The 18,938-nt window shown below is 50.5% G+C and overlaps 1 protein-coding gene across 3 annotated transcripts; it reads left to right on the top strand.

The window, feature by feature from the left end:
- Positions 1–2,529: 2,529 nt before the first annotated feature.
- Positions 2,530–18,507, top strand: CTXN1 (cortexin 1). Of its 3 annotated transcripts, XR_004305442.1 has the most exons (4): positions 2,530–2,698; positions 12,221–12,368; positions 16,615–16,725; positions 16,940–17,439. XR_004305442.1 is itself a non-coding variant. In XM_015886619.2 (3 exons), exon 3 carries the CDS (start codon positions 17,123–17,125, stop codon positions 17,375–17,377), a length of 255 nt encoding a protein of 84 aa, XP_015742105.1. In that variant the 5' UTR covers positions 2,530–2,698; positions 16,615–16,725; positions 16,940–17,122; the 3' UTR covers positions 17,378–18,507. The 3 variants fall into 3 exon arrangements, 2 of the variants coding, with proteins under 2 accessions (XP_015742105.1, XP_032296860.1); XM_015886619.2 differs by lacking the exon at positions 12,221–12,368 and having other exon boundaries at positions 16,940–18,507; XM_032440969.1 differs by lacking the exons at positions 2,530–2,698; positions 12,221–12,368 and adding an exon at positions 12,811–13,436 and having other exon boundaries at positions 16,940–18,507.
- Positions 18,508–18,938: the final 431 nt, after the last annotated feature.

Genomic DNA, 18,938 nt, shown 5'->3' with positions numbered 1-18,938 from the left:
AGCACTTCTGTCTGAAGTGAAGCATAAGGAAAATGAATAGTTTCAGGTTGGACCCTGGGCTGTGTCCCTCACATGCAGGGTCAGAGCTCCCAGGGCATCAGGAGCTGTAGAGGTGCACATGTTAAACCAGGCAGCCTCTTAAACTGCGGAGTCACTGCTGTGACTCCAGCATGGCACCAGCAGAGAGCAAGCAGCACAACCGAGGCACGGAGTGTCATTAAAAACCAGCAGCGCTACAATTGTCAGCTCTGAGTTATGATCTGGGCAGCGGCTGCAGATGCCATCAGCAATTTACTTTCCAGAGGGAAAGTGCTCAGCACTTACAAACACTGTCTCCACATTGAGGTGTCTACAGGCAGATGCCCAAAGCCAAAATCTCCCTCCCTGACATCACACCGAGCTCAGGATGTGGCCGAACATCCAGCATTGCTGCTCCTCAACAAGCACGATCCCATGCGACTTTTTGTGCTGCTGGTTTTCAAACAGCTTTTGCTTGAGCAGCGACTACAGGTTGGTAGATGAATAAGACACTTTGATTCCTCTCCTTGATCCAAAGCTTGTATTTCCTTGCTATGCTTTCAGTTGGGGTGTTTTCTTTAAGGGTTTTCACTGCGGTGCTTCTGATCCATGAGAGGGGTGATGTGATGGGACTGACATATATTTGAAATAACACCCCCAAATGCCACCGTTTTTAAAATGCAAATAAATGCAGGAAGAGAAAAATAAAATCAAATCTCATGAAACCACTTTCTTGAAAGGTCGTGAAAATATCATTTGGAAGAGTGATTTTCTCTCACAGAAACATTTACTGCTGGAAAGGATGCAGGGCTACATTACAACACCCTGAGGGGTTCCAGTTGTAGGGAGGTCTGTAAGGACGCAGTGACTGCTCAGACAGGAGAAGCTCTTCAGTGCATGTTTGAATGTCTGTGGGAACACATGCCAAGCGCTTGCAGCAGTGGGTGGTACCTGCACGTCCCTGCCAGGCCGCTCTCCCACCGCGTGGGTAGGTTTTCTTCTCCAAATGGCATTTATTCTTGTCGCTGCCAGTTGCTGTGTGGGTCTGCGCTGAGCTTCTGAGCTCTGCTCTGATGGAGGATGAGCTCCTGCAGTATCTGTTGACACCACCACGTCTGATTTCCCTGGTAACATCGTACATACTCTGACACAGGCTCCTGTAACCATAGATACACATAAGCAGTGCACAGCAACGCTGCTCCGTGCTTTTCTCTTAGATGCCATCAGCAACAGCTTGGGCAGCTCCCAGAGCAAAAATCTTTCAGCCTATAGAAATGGAGAATTGTATGGCTGAGGGTGAGCAGCCCCTTCCAGCACCGGGGGGCACAGGGCTGCACACTGATGTTGAGCTTTCCACCCCATTTGAAGCAAAGGCCCCATCTGACCATCGGGTACCTCTTGATCCCAGAATGAACTTCTGAGCTGTGTTCCACTTTGGCAGCTGAGCAGCTCTGCTCTCATCTCTGGGCAGATGTGCTTCCAACCCCAGGGAGGGATGAGGGACAGGGGAAAAAAGTGGTGGAAGTGCTGCTGCACTACACATGGGCCTTGAGAAGCTGCTGCAAAGTGCCCTCTGTGACTTGAGGGGGCTGTGCCAAAGCACCTCCATTTAGCTCAATCCCCCTAAAGCCTTTGGGGGTTCTTCCAAACCACAGGACTCCTTGTGTTCCTGCCAGCACTGGGGACAGATACAGGATCCCCAGCTCCCAGCAGGAGCAGCCTGCCTGAACACAGCATGTGCTGAAATACGCTCTTGGGGTAAGACCAGCATGGACCTGTGGAAGTGGGAATTATGTAGCAGCCACAACTTGTTCTGGCCCTGGCAAGCGCTCCAGGGATGTAGTACCAGCAGATACAGTGGTACTTCTGGAACTCTGCGGTTGCCATACACCTTTGCACAGTCACTCATCCCCACGTGTCCACGTCCTCTGGTGCCCCCCAGCACCCCCGTATTCCACTGCATCTCCAAAGCACGCTGCTCCCTGCATCCCTATTACTCCTAAGGCTTTTCCTGACCCCCCGTGTCCTCGTGGTCGCTCCACACGGTGCGACACCGGAGCCACCCCCTGCAGCACCACACGCACAAGCATCATGCGATCTCCCTTCCCTTCGACAACACCCCCGTGGCACCCACCACTCCGTCCCGCAGCCCCGAGGTCCCCTGCAGCACCACACCCACTGCCCTGCGGCTCCGAGGCTCCCCGAGGGATCTCATTCCCCAGCATTACTCCCACCTCCACTACAAACCCGCGTTCACACACACACTCCCCCGCAAGGCAGCACATTCCCCCGCATTCCCCACAACCACCGCATCCCTCCAGCCCCGCGGGAGCACCGCACCGCCGCGCCCAGCGCACGCCCCCCGCATCCCCACGTTATCACCTCCCACCCACGCCGCACCCCAGCACCATCCACCTCCTCCCTTGCCCCCTACCCCAACCCCCTCCCCCCCGCTCCGGGCCCCACCCCGGAGCCTCTCGCTCCCCGCCTCCCCTCCTCCCCCCCCCCCCCCCGAAGCCCATCAGGCGGGTTGGACGACTTCAAACCGCCGGCCCCGCAAAGCGCTGGTGGCGGTTCTGCTGCGCTCCATCGGCCGGGGAGGCTGCGGAACGGGGCTGGTCCGGATGGGCTCGGAGAGCCGCGGGGTGGGCGCGGCCCTCTCTTGCCGCCCGGAGCGCAGGTGAGCCGGATGGGGGGCGGGGGGCACAGCGGGCACCGCACCGGGAGGGTGTGGGGGTGCTGCCGGGAAAGTTTTGTCGCGTTGCCACCGAAACTGGAGGTGCCTCCCCCGCCGGGATACGCCGGGCACCGTCCGCCGGAGGCTGCGAAGCGTAGGGAGAGACCCCCGCCTCGCCGCTCCCCACCCCCCGGTCCCCGTCTCCGTCCCGAGCAGCTCCTCCGGTGCGGCTGCATCGCCTGCGGTGCGCCCTGCGGAGCGATGGGGCGTCTCCTGAGCGGCAGCGCGGCCGGGATCTGATGGTCCGGAGCTCAAAAGGGGGCTGGGAAGAAATACCACCGCTACGTCAGAACGTCGGGCTGTGGAGGGAGGGGGGGGGTCTTAGTTTTTCTTGGGGGCAGAAGTTAAAAATAGGGAATTTCTGCGGCTGCTGCAAAACTGCTGGTTGTGGAGTTCTTGCAGCAGGATGCAGTGGGGTGTCTGCAAATGAACCCTTTGCGCTGAAGGTCTTTAGAGAATACCCACCCTCCGGGTCTGGAGTGCTGGTGTGCATCAAAGAAACTTTGAATTCGATTAAGTTGATTTCTGCCTTCCGGAGCTGTGTGTCTGTTCAGAAGTGGGGGAGAACCGCATAGAGCCTTGGGATAAAGGATGGAGCCAAAGAACAAAGCAGGAAGGAGCTGGTGAAATTTCAATCTCAGCCCCCATAGGAAGAGTTGGAGCTGCAGGAACTCTCCTTGCTATGCTGGGAGTGTCAGTGAGCCCTGCCCATGGCAGAGGAGATCCAGCTCTCCAAAGCCTGGGAAGACAGTGTTGAGACTCTGCTTGGAGCAAGCAGTTTTTGGTGCAGAGCCTTTTGTTAAATATAATGGTAAAAGCTGCTGTTGGCAGTGACAGGTATGCATTTAACAGTATCTATAGAACTCCCAGCTTTGCATCTCTGACATTCCCATCTCTCTGCTGCTTTCTCCCAGCTAATTGCAATTAGCCATAAATCAGCCCCAGAGTAAAGGAGGTAAAATCCTTAGGATGGCAGGGTCCACTTGTCTGCAGCAGAGGGGGAAGTGTGGCTCCAGTTCTGTCTGCTGGACAAGCCTCACTCGATGCACTGCAAATGCCTCAGCACAAGCTCAGGTGGTGGTACTGCAACAAGGCAGCTGCAAAGCTTTGCCCTCTGGTTGCTTTGCCCTATCAGATCCTGGTCAGTTTAGGGCACAGATCATGAGCTGAGCAGAACCACTGCATGCAGTGGGGATTTGTCCCCCAGGGCACTCCGTTTGCAGCTAGGCAGAGCAGGCAGACTGGGAGTGTTCCTTGTTGATGATATCACCCTGTGCCAGCCCGTTCTGCAGCTGGGAGATGGCAGAGTTGCAAACATTCTCCTGGTTCACTTTGTGTGTGGTTCTTGCTGTGCTGACATGGGGCAGGTGGAGGGGGTGGCAGGAAAGTGGCAGCCCTGGAGGTTGTCTGGGCAGGTGGGCTGGGCGGCAGTGGGCTCTGCTGTGTCGTGCTTCTAAGAATGCAGCACAAGCTTGGTCCTTAATGGCAGTAAATACCCAAATCTTCAGGCAAGAATGCACTCTTTCCTGAAGCTCAGGAAACCCTCCATGAGCTTCTGTGGGACATGTGCTCAGGAGCATTTCCCGTGGCTCTACTACAGGAGGGGAAGGGGCACTGTGCATTTAAGAAAGGCGTGGTGGGCACAGTGGCAGTGTGCTGCTCCCCCTGGTAAGGACTCAGCACTACTCCATGAATGCAGAGCCCCCGCAGCACGGTTTGCCTGCCAACCTGTTCCCCATGCTGGGAGAGGCCAGCTGCTCCCAGCAATGTGCCATCCACCTGTTGAAGGCAGCACTGGCAGAGAGCAAGGCATTGCTGCCTTCCTCACTGTGCTGCTAACAGAGAAATGTCATCTTTTTCTTAGAGCCTTGTAAACTCCGCTGTGCTGCCTGCAGCCTTGCAGGGACCGCTCTCCCACTCCTTACTGAGGGTGGAGTGACACCAGAACTCCTTGGTGTCCATGAAGAGGAAGGGGATGGAGCAACGGTGAGCTCTGGGTGGATGCTGCTAAGCCAGAGGGCTGCAGCACAGGCCTGTTTCCTTATCTGAGTCGTTTGCTCATGGAAGCTGACACGGGTGACAGAAGCTGGTAGCATCCTCTGGTTCCTGGCTATGAACTGTCTCATACTGTGAAATGTCAGTAGATCCCAAGCCGGTATGTTTTCTGAACAGCTGCTCCTATGGAGAAAACACTGTTGGGGTGTCAGGCGCCTGGGAGTTGCTCTGATTTCACAGCAAATATTGCCTACAAAGTAAAATCTAATATTCTGCATCTAATACCTACAAAGTAGAATCTAATATTCTGAAGGGGGACTTAATGACCATTAGGCTGCTGTTTTCCTGCTCTCAGTGCAGATCTGCACCGCTTAACTGAAGGCATCAAGACAAATGAAGAAGACTGACAGATGACAGATGCAATGACCTGAACCATGACTTGTAACCTGGGTATGAGATGTGAGGGCCTGGTGTCACCCCACCCCAGAGCACCCCTGTAGACCAGGTTGGCCATGATGGAGGCTTGTCAAGAGGTTTAGGACACATATGAGTGAGATGCAGTCTGTTTAAAGGAATTCCCATCAAATACATTTCAAGAAGGCAAGTGACTGTTCTGAGCATCTTATTTCATTGCTCAGTCCACGGTACCGTACAGTGACAAGGAAGGAACTCTGCTGGAGGGCAGGTTGGGGTGGATAAATCCCTGCTTGCACTTTCACAGCCAGGCTGGATTCATCCACAGAAATAGCCAATCACATCTATGAATGCTGTTGCATATAAATTGTTCCAGGCAGGACAGCAATTCAGACCACAAAATAACTGATAATCTTCTAATTGTAGCAGTGGTTTTCTTTGGAGCAGTGTATTTGCCCACTTGATGAATAATTCATAGAAGAGCCTGGTAATTAAATGTTAAAGACCTAATTTGCTTAGCATTGTTTGTTCTTATATTACTATTTAAATGCAAGAAGTCACCTAATGGCTAATTAAAAATAGTACAATTACATACCATCTTATAAGAATTAGTCAGCATTTCTGGGCATTGTTTGTATAGAGCATAAAAACTTTCTTTTTTTCAGCAGTTATCTTGTAAGCTGCTATCCCATTATTTGTGTTGATGGAAGGCATGCAACCCATCTTCCTTTAATGGATATTAAAAACATGAAGAAAAATAATAATTAAAAAATATAGACTGCCCATAGAGAATCGCTGTGGAGGCGCTTAGCAGTGATCCCTACATTCCTTCTTGATTTCCTTGCAGAATGTTCCCTGGACATCAGCCCCCATTGCATCTGAGGTGTTAGACTGTGTATAGTGCCCAGTAATGGGAGGGAGCTTCATAGATCATGGAGAGAGCAGCACAGAACATTCTAGAAGTTGTCTTCAACCTGAGAGTAAAAGCTGAAAAATCAGGTGCTCCATCTAGCATTAAAGATGCTTTAATGATGACAAAAATCATGAAATAGTAAGGGAAAGTAAGACAAAATTGCCTGAAATCTCTTGATGACGTGCTGATGGGACTTTTGTAGCTGTTGTTTGCTATTGTCATTGGAATGTCTGGGAAGGAAACTCTTTAACTCCAGTGTGGTGTTAGAAACAATGTATATGAAACCCAAGGGGAGTCCTTGCGCCTGGTGGATACAAAGCTCCCAGTACATACTACATAGATAAGAAGTGACCTGTTCTGACATGAGTGAAGCAAAGAGCAGCTCTTAGAAAAACAAGACTGTGAGGCCTTCTCATTCCAAGCAGGGCTAAACTGAACTAGCACACTTCGATTCCTTTTGCTAAGCTAATATGCTGGTCCTTAAACTAACTAATGATGAACAGGAGGATCATGGGGTTAACAAGGAACCTGATGCATAAGAAAAGAGGGGGTCTGAAGGATCAGGATAATGCATTGGATATAGCAGTGCCATGGGCAGGGGTGTGTATTTAAGCCATAATACCAAGAATTCCTGCTGGAAGCTGAGAGATTAATAAGTAGAAATGAGACAAAGGAGGAAAAAGCACGTAGACCACTCTGAAAGTAATGCTTCCCATGTATTTCCATGGAAACTACAGCAGACCCAAAGAGCATAATAACACTATTTGATAGAACAAATTCTCAGCTACAAAACACTTTTTCAATATAGCCACCACCATTAGCTGTGCATTTTCACCAGCAATGAGCGAGAGTTGCATGTTGTACTTGTACAAATCTGTACCAGTGGAGGTGACCCGCTGTTGATGTCACCACTGCTAAAGCAAACCTCCCATCCCTCACTGTTCTCACTTTCACTGTTTGCTCTCTATAAATGTTCAGCTATGTCCATGAGTGTCAATGAGTGCCATTTATTCCACGTGGAGGATTCAATGACATCTCTTTGATTCATCCGCACATTCATGTCAGATGCCATTCTGTAAGAGTGTCCCTCTGCTGCCACATGTCACACATCAACAAAATGTAATGAGATATTGGTGGGAAGGTTCAAGCTCTACTGCCATCTTACCAACATGCCTCTGATGTTATGGGTCAGCATCATGAAACAGGAGGCATTACTTTCAGAGCAGCCCTGGTACATGCAGGAACCTTTCTGCCTTTAATCTCCATGTCCCTGAGTGGGGCTGTATAATATTACTTCAGCATTTTGCTGTCTGGAAGAACTCCTAGTGAACATCTATGAAAGCCTGCAGCCCTATAGCACAGCATGCCACTAGGCTCCCCAGCAGCAGATGCTTTGCTTCTGTTTGCCTTATTACACTCAGTGATGAAACTAGTGTATAGAGTCACTGTTTCTGTGGCTGCTGAGCTGACTCCTCAGGGCTGTGCTGGATGATTTGGATGATGGACCAGACCTGCAAGGTCGTAAAATTAATTGCTCAACTTTGGCAGACAGTACTTTTCTATCGTACTCTGTATCCTGATGCAACCACAGACATCAGCATCTTCCTTCAGGCACAGCAGAGACATTCCTGCCATCCCAGAAACCTTCTGACCTCCTCTACTGCCACAGAGGGATTTGCTGACCTCTTCCCAGTGTGGAGTATGTGAGCATTCTCCATGCCACAAGCTGGGCATTCTTGGTCTATGCTCTGCCCCTACTGCCTCATCTGTCCCATCACCGCGTCCATCCCTCTTGGCCTTACACAGTCCTTTGCTCTAAATTATTTATCCTCAAACACTTAACAGTCACACCTGAGTGAGAAGTGCAGTGAATCCCTCTTGCAGCTGAACTGATGGGGGCAGAAACCCCACAGCAGTGCATGGTGCCTGTTGGACTCTCCTGACATTCATGCGCCAGCACTATGTGCTCACCAAACTCTGTCTGCTCTCATGGCACTGAGAGGCTGTGAGCAGGCCTGTGTCCAGAGCAGGTTGCCATGGCACCCAGCCTGGATTTAATCACATCTCTATAGGGTTTGCTTTTCCTGAATTGTGAGCAGAGCTCTGTGTGAGGTCACTGCCACCTCCCTCACTCAATTATCCCTTAAATCACACTTGCACATCCTCAGTCTTCTCATCATAACCCTATTTTGTCTGGGAATATTCACAGAATCATAGATCCACGTGACAGTTGGGTTGGAAGAGACCCTAAAGTCCCCCATCCTCCCAGCTCAGGTTGTCCAGTGCCCATTCATGGCCTGGGGCATCTCTAAGAATGTACTTTTCCCCTGAAAGTAATGCCTCCTATTTATTTCCATGGAAACTGCAACAGATCCAAAGAGCCCAATAGCACCCTTTGACAGAACAAATTCTCAGCTAAAAACCACTATTTTTCAGTGTAGTGAGCACCACTAGCTGTGCTCTGTCACCACTGTTACTGTGGTTTTTGGATCTCTTGTGATTTCCTTGGAAATAAATGGGAGGCACTGGTTTAGAGTGACCCACGTTATTTATCTTTTGTTATCAGGCAGCACCTTTTCCTTGCCATTTATGGGATGTTTCCATGCTTATTCATGAGTTCTTGCACATAGGAGTTGCTTAAACCCAGTTTGCAGTTATACTGGGAAGATTTTTGCTGCCTAAGCCCTTCCATTTGCCCTTTTCTTCTTTCATTCCCAAATTACAGACTCCAGAAGCATCTCAGCTCCTTCCCATCAAAGCCAGAATCTGAATTAATAATGTGCCAAGAAAATAAAGATTGTTCAACAGACTTTAAATCAAGGAGAACAGCATGTTAAAGAGTTTGGACAAATCATATTACTTTGCGTGCAGTTTTTGGGCTGGCAGAAATAAATCCCCCATCAATTCATTGATGGTGACAAATTCTTTCTGAAGAAGCCTGCTGTATGGGGAATCACAGCTGGAACCTCTGATTAATCAGCTGAGGCAAGTGTTGGGTCAGCTGTGGGAGCACAGGTGAGAGTAATGGAGCTGTGCTCCTGGAAGGGGTGGAGCTCGACTCCACCTCCTCTAAGACTTCATTTAAGGGCTGACCACCACTGAGGCACCATCTCTTGGAGAATGCTTCCCAGTGGAGACTGCCTCAGCTTTCTGGTCAAGGAATCAACACTGGTGAGTTTTCCTTTGCTAATAACCTTTGACTATCTACTATCATCTTTGTTAACATCTTTATTAGCCACCCTTACACTTGCTCAGGGGATGTTTCTCTTTATCACTGAACTCTGTGTTTATTGTCTAGAACCAGCTTAATGTGTCCCAGTGAAAGTGTCAACACTTTTCATTCCTGAGTCTCAGTGTCACCTGGGGTAGCACATTATTTGAACATATCTGTTGAAAACCATGTTGATTCTGGGATGCTTCTCCCTTTGCAGCTGTCTGGGTCTGAGTTTGACAGAATCATTTCCAGAGTCGGGTAGATGTGTGACCCCAGGCAGAGAGTATCATCAAGTATACAACCTGTCTTACACTAGATATAAAGTTATCTGTGTAGAGTCATAGACTGGCCTGGGTTGGAAAGGACCACAGTGATCACTGGGTTTCAACCCCCCTGCTCTGTGCAAGGGTGTGGCAGAGCTCCTTGGCTAATCACAGTGCATGAGGCACATGAAAACCATGGTTGTGGGGCCAGTGGGAATGCTGAATAGGATTGGACTGAGTTGGGCTATGCTGGTCTGGAATGAGGCATAGTGGGAGCTGGGCAGGGATGGGTTGTGCAGCACAGAGCCCCTCAACTCTGCCACACATCAGCAAGGGGGTCCTAAGGAACCCCTGTGTGAGCAGCTCCTCTGGTTTGCAGGTCATACATTTCCACAACCAGTGCCATCACAGACCATAACAGGCTACTATTACTCTTACATGAGTGCATATGAGGAAGGATTTTAGGAACAATTTGTTCACGTACTCCCAGTCCTGGCCGAAAGACTAATGGCTAGCAAAGCAATATTAATATTGCAGGGAGGCCACTCATGTTGCCCTTTGCTCCAGGCAATGTGTGGTCTCTGTGATGATTAAGTGTGAGAATGTTTTCTGTAAGCATCTCTGAAAAACAAGCAAACAAACACAACCACAAAATTGCATTTCAATTAGCAGCTGAGATGGATTGCACAGGAAATACCATGGTTATTTCTGGATATTTACAATGAATTGCTTTATTGCAGGAAGGGAATATGCTGCACTGTGCTGAAGGGGAACCATGGAGGGTTTTGCTTTTATGATTTGGTGTTTAATTTTTACAGAATGGATTTCTGCTCAGGGCAAATCGTGAAATTGTAATAAGGAAGCAGTGTGGAGAGAGACTGCACAACACCTCCCAGCAGCCACAAGCAACTTAGGCTTCTAATCTGTACTTCTAGGTGCCACTAACAGCCAGTAGAAGTACAGTAGCTTTCTATGTCCCTTTCTGAGTGCATGAATGAGAAGGGAAGAGTCGCTTTTCACCAGAGCACATAGCAGTGAAAGTCACCCCTGGTTTTCCTTCCATTAAGTCTCCTGCTTGAGCATCTGCCTTTGTTCCCTTGGAGTCCCTGTAGGTCAAGGCTAGAGTTCTTTCTTTCTTTCATGAAGATTTTCTTCCATGAGGATCTACATGTGCAAGGTCCTGCTGTCCAGCAGATGACAGGAGCTACATATGGCTAAAGCAGTGACAAATTATAGGACAAACTGTGTTCAGAGATGTATCCCGCTCCCAGAACTTGACTGCCATTCTCACTCACGGTGTCTGGAAATGGCCAGATCCTGCTCTCTGGGTTTGCTCAGACAGATAAATTCTGCCAAAAGCTCAGGGATGTTATTGGCCTGGGTGTGTGTATTTGTTTGCCAGGTACTCTTCACTTGCTGAGCTCCTGCCAACCCCACATCTTTTAGCTCAGGACTCAGGACAAGGAGGCACAGCCTTTGTCTGTGGATGACCATCAGAACTGGATGTGGATCATCACCCCATGAACATTGCTGCAGTGGGTCTACCAGCTATATTGACCACTCCTGTCCCTGACACTTTCCTTATCCATCTTGTGTTCTTCCTCCAAATCATAGTGCCCAGGCTTCAAGGCTCCCGTCACCTTTCTCCAGAAGAGAAAAGATCACTATCATTTGTTTGTACAGATCTGGCACACAGAGGTGGGGAGGTTGTGCAGGTGGCACACAGTCAGCCGCAAGGAGCTTGTGCAGGACTGTCAGACAGTGGGGCTGACTGTGGTTTCTGGTTCAGGTCCAAGCACAAATTCACACTCCTGGACCTCTCCTGAACCTCGGCATGTTTCCCTGTGAGCTGGGTGTGACACTGTGCAAGCCTGACAGCACTTTGCATCCCAAAGCTGCCAGGCTTGGCACTGAACCTGGATCACTCCTTGAGTCTGGATTGAGAAGGTACATATAGGGTTGTAGTGACATTTTGTAGTCCCAGATCCTTCAGTCCTTGAACATCTTCATGACCAGCTGTGCACTCAGCATTGCATACTTAAACTGCGCTTTGGAGGTGGAGTTCCATGCTGGGTGCTGCACAAAGTCAAGCTTAGCTTCAATGCAGGCATGGCAGTGGTGTGCCTGCCCAGCAGGAAGGCTGTGCTTGCTCTAGTGCATCTCAGACTGCTGGGAGTGGGGCTGTGGCCCTGAGACGGACACAGACACACAGGGGTGTGTGCCCTGGAGCAGATTTTGCAAGGGAGTTGTACAGAAGGTGGGTTGCATGGGAAAGGAAGGGCTGTCTGTTCTGCTGCTGTACAAAACCTTTTCATTCTGGGACCTGCTCCCTCCGTGGGGACAGTGGTAAGGGTGGGAGTGCAATGGCCTGTGCTAGGCAGATTTGTGTCTGGGTAGTTCAGGTGGCTCTCAGTGCCCTGGACAGCCTTCTGGGAAGTGCAGGTGAGACACATAGGAGCCTGGCAGACCCCTGTACATGCTGCACTGGGAGAGCATGGAGCAGCCAGGGGGACACTGGGATTCAGGAGCTGAACCCCAAGGATGGCCAGGCCCAGCCCCATTTCCACTTACAGCATTGCTTTCCCAGGCAGGCAGCTCACAAAACTTCTCCCAGCTCCAATAGCTGTGCTCCACCTTCTATTATAATTGATTCTGCATCGCCATAGGAACCTGCTCCAGTGTGAGTGAAGAGCATTTGCCTTCCCTGTGTGCTCTCCAGAAGAGAGGCATCTGCTCCTTCCCTCAAGATGGCAAGTGCTGAAGCTGGGAATCTTTGTGGCTGAGTGGCTGGGCCCCCAGACCCATGCCATCCAGGTACTATCCATGCCCCATCCCCTTGCAAGTGCTCATGCTATGGGTAGGACAGGGGGTCTGCAGAGCCAGGAAGTGCAAAGGGGAGGGGGAAGTTGTTCCTGTGCTTGGTTTTCAAGGACCTCTTACTGGTGATGGGTTCAGGAGATGGGGTAGCTCTGATCATCTGGTGATGGGACCAGTATGTCTTCTGATGGAAACTGTTGAGTCTAGATGGAGAGAGAAGGATGCTGGGCTTTTCAGTAGTTATGGGTAACAGTTTTATTGTTGGATTGTCTTCTTACTGAGGAGCTGTAGAATACGAGGGGACACCTTGATCCATTGGTGCAGTTAGGGTATCCTGCCGAGATTGGATTCTTCCTTGGAACTTCACAGGACCCAGGAGCTGGGCCAGGTGATGCGGAGGTGCTGGCAGGTCTTGTGATGGAGGTCCTCCTGAAGAAATACAAACTTCTTCCACTCATCCCTGCAGTATGCTCATAAGGAACCCACAGCCCATTCCAGGGCACTGCTTTGGAGCAGAAGCCTGTAATGCACGTCTCTGTGCCGTGGATGCCTCTTTAGCCCTGTGGGACAGATTCCACAGAGAATTGGGTGCTTGTTCCTGGAAACAGAGCCTACAAATTCTCTCTTCCTGAGGGGCAAAACTAGGCTGGAACAGGAGGAGATCCTATGGGAGGGAGTTTCCTCCAGAGGAAAGGTGAGCACTGCAGAATGACAGCTGAATGCAGTCATCTGGGAAGGAGTGAAGAGGGGAGGCAGCTCCGATCACCCCCTTCTTAGAGGGATCTCCAGCTGCCCCTGGCTATTCAGGCTCCATTATGGCAGCAGCTCTGTTGATCCTGGCAGCCATGCAGTAACCCAGTGGCATGTGTTCATTTGTTGCTGCGGGGAATCAGCAGCAACATTGACTGAAAAAGGCAATGCAAGCCCTGCCAGCAATTCTGCTGTGAGCTCCCTATAGCAGTGCCAGAGGTGTGTCCAGAAGGGCTCCAGAGGAGAAGGACTTGTGGGCCTGGGAGCACAGCTGTGGGGCAGCGGAGAGAGAGACAGAGTCCTGAAGAGCCGCAAGTATAGCCTTTCCCTCTCTCTCTGGAGCTGGTAGGCCCTGCAGACCTCCTGCTTAAGCACTTTGCCTGCAGCCCTCACAAGGGTGCTTGCTTCCCTGTCTCCCTGGCAATTGCATTTGCTCTCCGGTTGCAACAGTTGGTTGTGTGCCATGCCTGGCAATAGGACGAATATTAACAACAGGGAACATGCGGAGCAGGGTCCTGTGAGACCCCTGGCTCCTGCAGAGCAGCAGAGTGCTCCCAGCTCTGAGCAGAGAGTGTGTGTGGCATTGCTCCCCTGCCCTGCTCATTTTGCATGCCGATTCCCGCTTGAACCCTGGCTATTTGGGATATTCCTCTAGCTTGCCTCACATAGGTTTGTACGGGGAGCAACAGTGGATTTGTGCTTTGAAAAGCAGGGTTGCTTTAGCAGCATCCTAATGAATTTGATGCTGTTCCTTGCGTGCAGACATTTTGTTCTGCTCTCTTCATGTGGATTTGAGCATTTTGGCCCCCTCAGAACTCTCCTTTGTCACAATTTAGTTCTGTTTTCTCTCCTTAAGACATAACTCGCATTTATTGCTGTTATAAAATTGTAAATGTCTACTTTTTTAAGATAGGACTAAGAAAGTTGTGTTTCTTTAAGAGCGTGCAAACAAAGTCCCTCCATGGCTGGTTGGACTGCATCCATGACACAGTGCCATTAAATCCCGCTTCACTCATAATAGTGTTCATCTTCCACTTCCATTCTTGGAATAGGTCAGCACTTCTGGTACAGTTCTGCTTCGTTGTGTCAATCATGTGGGTCTTTTTTCAATTTCTGCTGCTCAAATGCACTTTGCAGGGCTAGGTGTTTTACTGCAGTGTTGAAAAGCTGTCTTCACCTTCCAGCACCCTAAGACAAGGTGGTTTGTGCCTTGGTGGGCAGCCTCACTCCCTGACTCCACAGCTTGGTTATCTACCCACTGATTCCTTTTATGCTTTCCCATATAGCTCTTGTCTTTAGTTGAAAACCTGCAAGAACTGGGAGGTTGGAATAAGGTGATGCTAGTGGTACTGTCTGAGGGCAGTGCAGCCAGGTGGTTGAGTCGTGCCATGGCTGCAGAGCCCCATCCCTCCACAGTCCTATCCCTCTGCCCCTACCCATGTGTGGGATCAGCATCCATGTGGAGGTGTCTCTAGTGGGAAGGGTGAGCCCTCCACACCAGATGGCATCCTGTGTTGTAAACACTACTCCGTGCCTCTTTTTAAAGTTATTATTTCATTAGATATTTGTCATTTTGCAGATTAACATTTAATTTGTATTTTGTGCCTGTAAAAATATCCCCACAGTGTTGCTAAATAGTTGACAGTCCTCTTCCTTTGTGAGTTCTCTCCCCTTTTAGTAATTTCCTTGCTCATGCATTCTTTTTAGTTACTAAGGGAACATGAATCTTAATAAAACTCAGTCACATATTCCTTAAATAACAGCTGCCTTCATTTAACTATCTTACCAGCATTTTCTTGGGAAATTAAGATCTGATTCTTCACATGGTAATAAAAAAGCAATGCATACTGAATGCAAGAGAAATACTTTAATAATATTTGGCAGAAAACCTTGTATTTTCTCCTGCATATGCATGTTTCTCCCTGCATTTTTTATGTCAGTTACAAGTCAGTTGGGTACCTTCAGACTCATGATTTGTGCTTGAGTTGATTAAATTGCAGCAGGACATATTCTCCACACTCTGACAATAATGAAATTCTTCCTTGTGTTAGTGTGGAGCTTCCCGTGTTCCAGATTCTTCCTCTTGCCCATTCTTCTATTGCTGTTCACCATCGAAAGGAGTCCGCCTCCATCAACCTGACTCACATACTTTAGATATTTATAAACAGTGATGAGATCCCCTCTCAGCCTTCTCTTCTCCAGGCTGAACAGTCCCATGGTTCTCAGCCTTTCCTCATGCAGAAGATGCTCCGGGCTCTGAATCATCTCTGCAGCCCCTCTACTGGGTCACATGGAACCATCAGCTGCTCCTCTGCTCACCCTGTGTCTGACCACCATCTTTCCATGGGAACAACATCAGGCTGATCTGAGGAGCTTCCAGGCAAAGAAATCAGCTCATTTGGAGGCCCTAGGGATGCTTCATTCCCCAGGCTGTCCTCATCTTCATGGTTCACATCCACTTCTGGACCACTCACCACCTCTTGCAGAGTGTGAGGAGCAAAGTTCTGCAAGGTGCTGTACTCTGAGCCTGGCTGTTCTCTACTGACTGGGAAACGTGTTTCCTGCTCAGCTGGAAAACTCCCCAGCTCAGTTCATTCACCCCCATCCTTCTGCCCTCCTAATGGGTGCTCATGCTATGGGAATCCACAGCACGAGGAAGGGAGAGTCAGTGGCTTGTCAATGTAGGCCTGAGGGAGCCTAACTGACTGCCTGGACAGCTGCACCAAGGAAGGTAGGAACTGCCAGAGAAATCTAATATTTGCAATTTGTACTCATTAAAGATCAGATGATATATTTGTCAAAATCCCTGACAGAGAAGGTACAAGAAGTGCTTCTCTCCACCCATGGCACTGCTTGGCTGAGCAGTCCTGGTCTTCCTACATAGACCTGCCAGCAGAAGGTTGGGTCCTGGGCCAGTGCTATTTCCCAAGATCAGGGTATGTATCTGTGTTTCAAAGTGACTTGTTTCAAGAGCACTGTAGACCAGAATCTGCCTGGGACTCAGGAAGGTGGACATTCATCTTTCTCACCTTGATGATGCCATTGTCCTTTATTTTTCTGTTTTTCTGTTATGAAATTATTTTTAAAGCCTGCAAGCACTGTTCCTTGTGGTGTCTCAGGAGGTGCAGATAAAGGAAAGAGAGCAGGTGCTCGGCATGAGTCAGAGCCATGTCAAACATTCTGTGGTCCATAGCTGGCTGCCTTTTCCTACTGATAGTTACTCCCAGTATTGCTGCCTGGAGGGCAGGGGCATGCTTGGCTGGATGTCTCCCAGTTGGACTTTTTCCTGCAGTCTCCACTACACTAAGATTGCTCAGGACCCAGGATTGAGCAAGGGGACACTGGTAAAGATGTTCTTCTACCCAGGAGCTAGCGCTGGTCTAAGAGACGCTGAGAACTCACAGCATTTGAGAAAACAGCAGTGTCTTTGTTGCTTTGCTGTGACTGCTGTCCTTTTAACTTCTGTCTATGTCTTTCTGCTTTTCCTCCATAGCCCAAGGAAGCTGGATCCTGGAGATCTTGGCTCAGTGATGTGGCTGTTTGGAGGCAGCCTTCTGCTTCTCCTGCAATAGCAATGCTAGTGCACCCACACAGCTGGAGTGAGGTAGGTGCTCTCCATAAATATCACTGTCCCCAGACTTTTATCTCAGATATCTGACTGCTTGTCTGGCTGCATCTGCAAGCAAATAACTGCAGTTCTGGCAACAGAGACTCTCCCCTGCCCTCTCCTGTCTCTAATTATTTAGCAGCTAAGGTGCTCTTTAGCTGATGCCCGTGGCCAACTCCTCCTCTCTCTCCATCTCTGCTTTTCCCTCCAGGAGCTCTCGATCAGCACAGGAATGAATCCTGAGCTCCTTGGCTCAGCTTAGTGGTGCTGGTGGCTATGGAGTGACCGGTGCAGGTGGTGCTTTGGGTGCACAGCAGGAGTCCGGAGCTGGCTGCCCAGGCCCGGATGCTCCCTGTCCTCGTGCTCTTTGCAGCTTGAGCGTCTCACCTCTGCCATGAATGATGCATCGACGATGGATTATGAACTGCTGTCCCCGTCCTTGGTTGAGCACCCAGCCAGCACTGCGGGCATGGATGCCGAGCAGAAAACCGTCTTTGCCTTTGTCATCTTCCTCCTCGTCTTCTTGGTGATGCTGATGGTGCGCTGCTTTCGCATCCTGCTGGACCCCTACAGCCGCATGCCTGCCTCCTCCTGGACTGACCACAAGGAGGGGTTGGAGAGGGGCCAGTTTGACTACGCCTTGGTGTAGAGGGCAGGGATGGGGCGAGCCTGGGTGCTCCGAGTGCCTCCCGCCCCAGCTGGCCCCGGCCCCGGCCCCCCCTTCCTCTGTGGTGTTGCCCCGGGCCAGCAGGGATGCCGTGGGCAGGGAGGCGAGGTCGGGTTCTTGTCTGGGGTGGGTTTTCTAGGGGTTTCTCTCTTTTCTAAGCACTTTTCAGTTCTCTTCGCAGCCTGCAGCACTCTTGGCAAAATACATCAGAGAGGTGACGTGACTCCCCACGGGTGTCGCTGCCCACCGTGCCCTGGAGCAATGCTGCGTGCCGCAGTGAGGGGCGGGAGGCAACGGGGCAGGGCATGGCAGGACCTGCCCTCGGCCACGACCCCCACGGCTCCTGGTCTGGGCAGCTCTGCCCTGCACCAGGCTGGGTGTTGGACCCCTACCTGCTCCTGCCTCCCGCATCACCTCTGTCTGTGTCCTCTGGGGAGTGCTGACCGTGGCCCAGTGTGTGTGCGTGTGTGTGTTTCCCTGTAGCTGAGCTTTGTCTGTGAGGGGGTTTATAGGCACCTGACCCAAGTGTTGGCTTTGTTCCTCTCTGTGTGGCAGCCTCAAAGTGCACCCCACAAGTAAAGGGGAGATGGAGACCCCATGTGCAACACCCTTCTGCCCTGCAGCCCACTCTCCGCTTTACACCATCATGACTGCTCCCTGCCGAACTGGTGGAAATGGTCTGAGCAAGGTGCAGTGATGCAGTCACTTGTAGGCCTGCCTGGGAGCCCTGTGGGGAACCCTGCAGGGATCTGAAGTCCCCATGCAGCATTTGGGAGATGACTCTCATCCAGCCCAGGCCTGGCAGTACCCAGCAGTGCCTCACTCTGCACGTGGCTGCTCCAGCAGGACCTGGGCAGCCTGGGCGTGCTCCTACATCTGCCTAGCAGAAGGGCTGTGTAAATGAGGGGAACTATGGCTGTCCCCATAGTGGGGGAACCTGGCTGTGGGAACTGTGACTCTTTAGGGGTGCTGCAGCTGGCCACAGGGCCAGCCTGCAAAAGCTGTGGTGGGGTATGGCTGTGGGCTGGCAAGTTGTGTGTTAAGGGATCTGAGCCCATGGGGGAGAACTTCCTCCTGCTCCATGGAAATAAAGCTGCACTGTGCTAACCCCATACAGCTTTTCCACTGCTCTGTGATGCGTCTCATTGGACACTATATAACACTGCTCTGATTCAAAAGACCTCAGGAGACTTCTCTTGGGGTTGGCCAGACTAGTGCAGAGTCACTGGGGTATGGTTAGCCAAGAAACAGGACCCTGGTACCCAGATCCAGTGATCCTGCTTCTGCACCTTTCTTGGCACCACTGGATACGTGGTCAAGAACCTGCATCACAGAACACAGTGCACAAAGCATTCACTGTACAGTCCAGACAGTCCCTGTGTTGTGTGACCTCTGCTCATCACAATCACTATTCAGCAAAACTGCCACAATGCAGCAGAAGTGGGGCTGCTCCACAAAGGTGCATGAGCTGGAAAACAAGAGTGACCACAGCACATTTGAGGCAGTGCCCTTCCTGCCCCCTGCCTACATCGGGTCAGTTAAA

The sequence above is a fragment of the Coturnix japonica genome, chromosome 28, assembly GCF_001577835.2.
Source record: "Coturnix japonica isolate 7356 chromosome 28, Coturnix japonica 2.1, whole genome shotgun sequence".
In the NCBI taxonomy this organism is placed as follows: Eukaryota; Metazoa; Chordata; class Aves; order Galliformes; family Phasianidae; genus Coturnix; species Coturnix japonica.
The sequence above is the reverse complement of the archived record's forward strand: the minus strand, read 5'-3'. Positions and strand labels throughout refer to the sequence as shown.

Coding starts and splice junctions, on each gene's coding strand:
- CTXN1 (XM_015886619.2), top strand. CDS start 17,123: ATGAATGATGCATCGACGATGGATTATGAACTGCTGTCCCCGTCCTTG.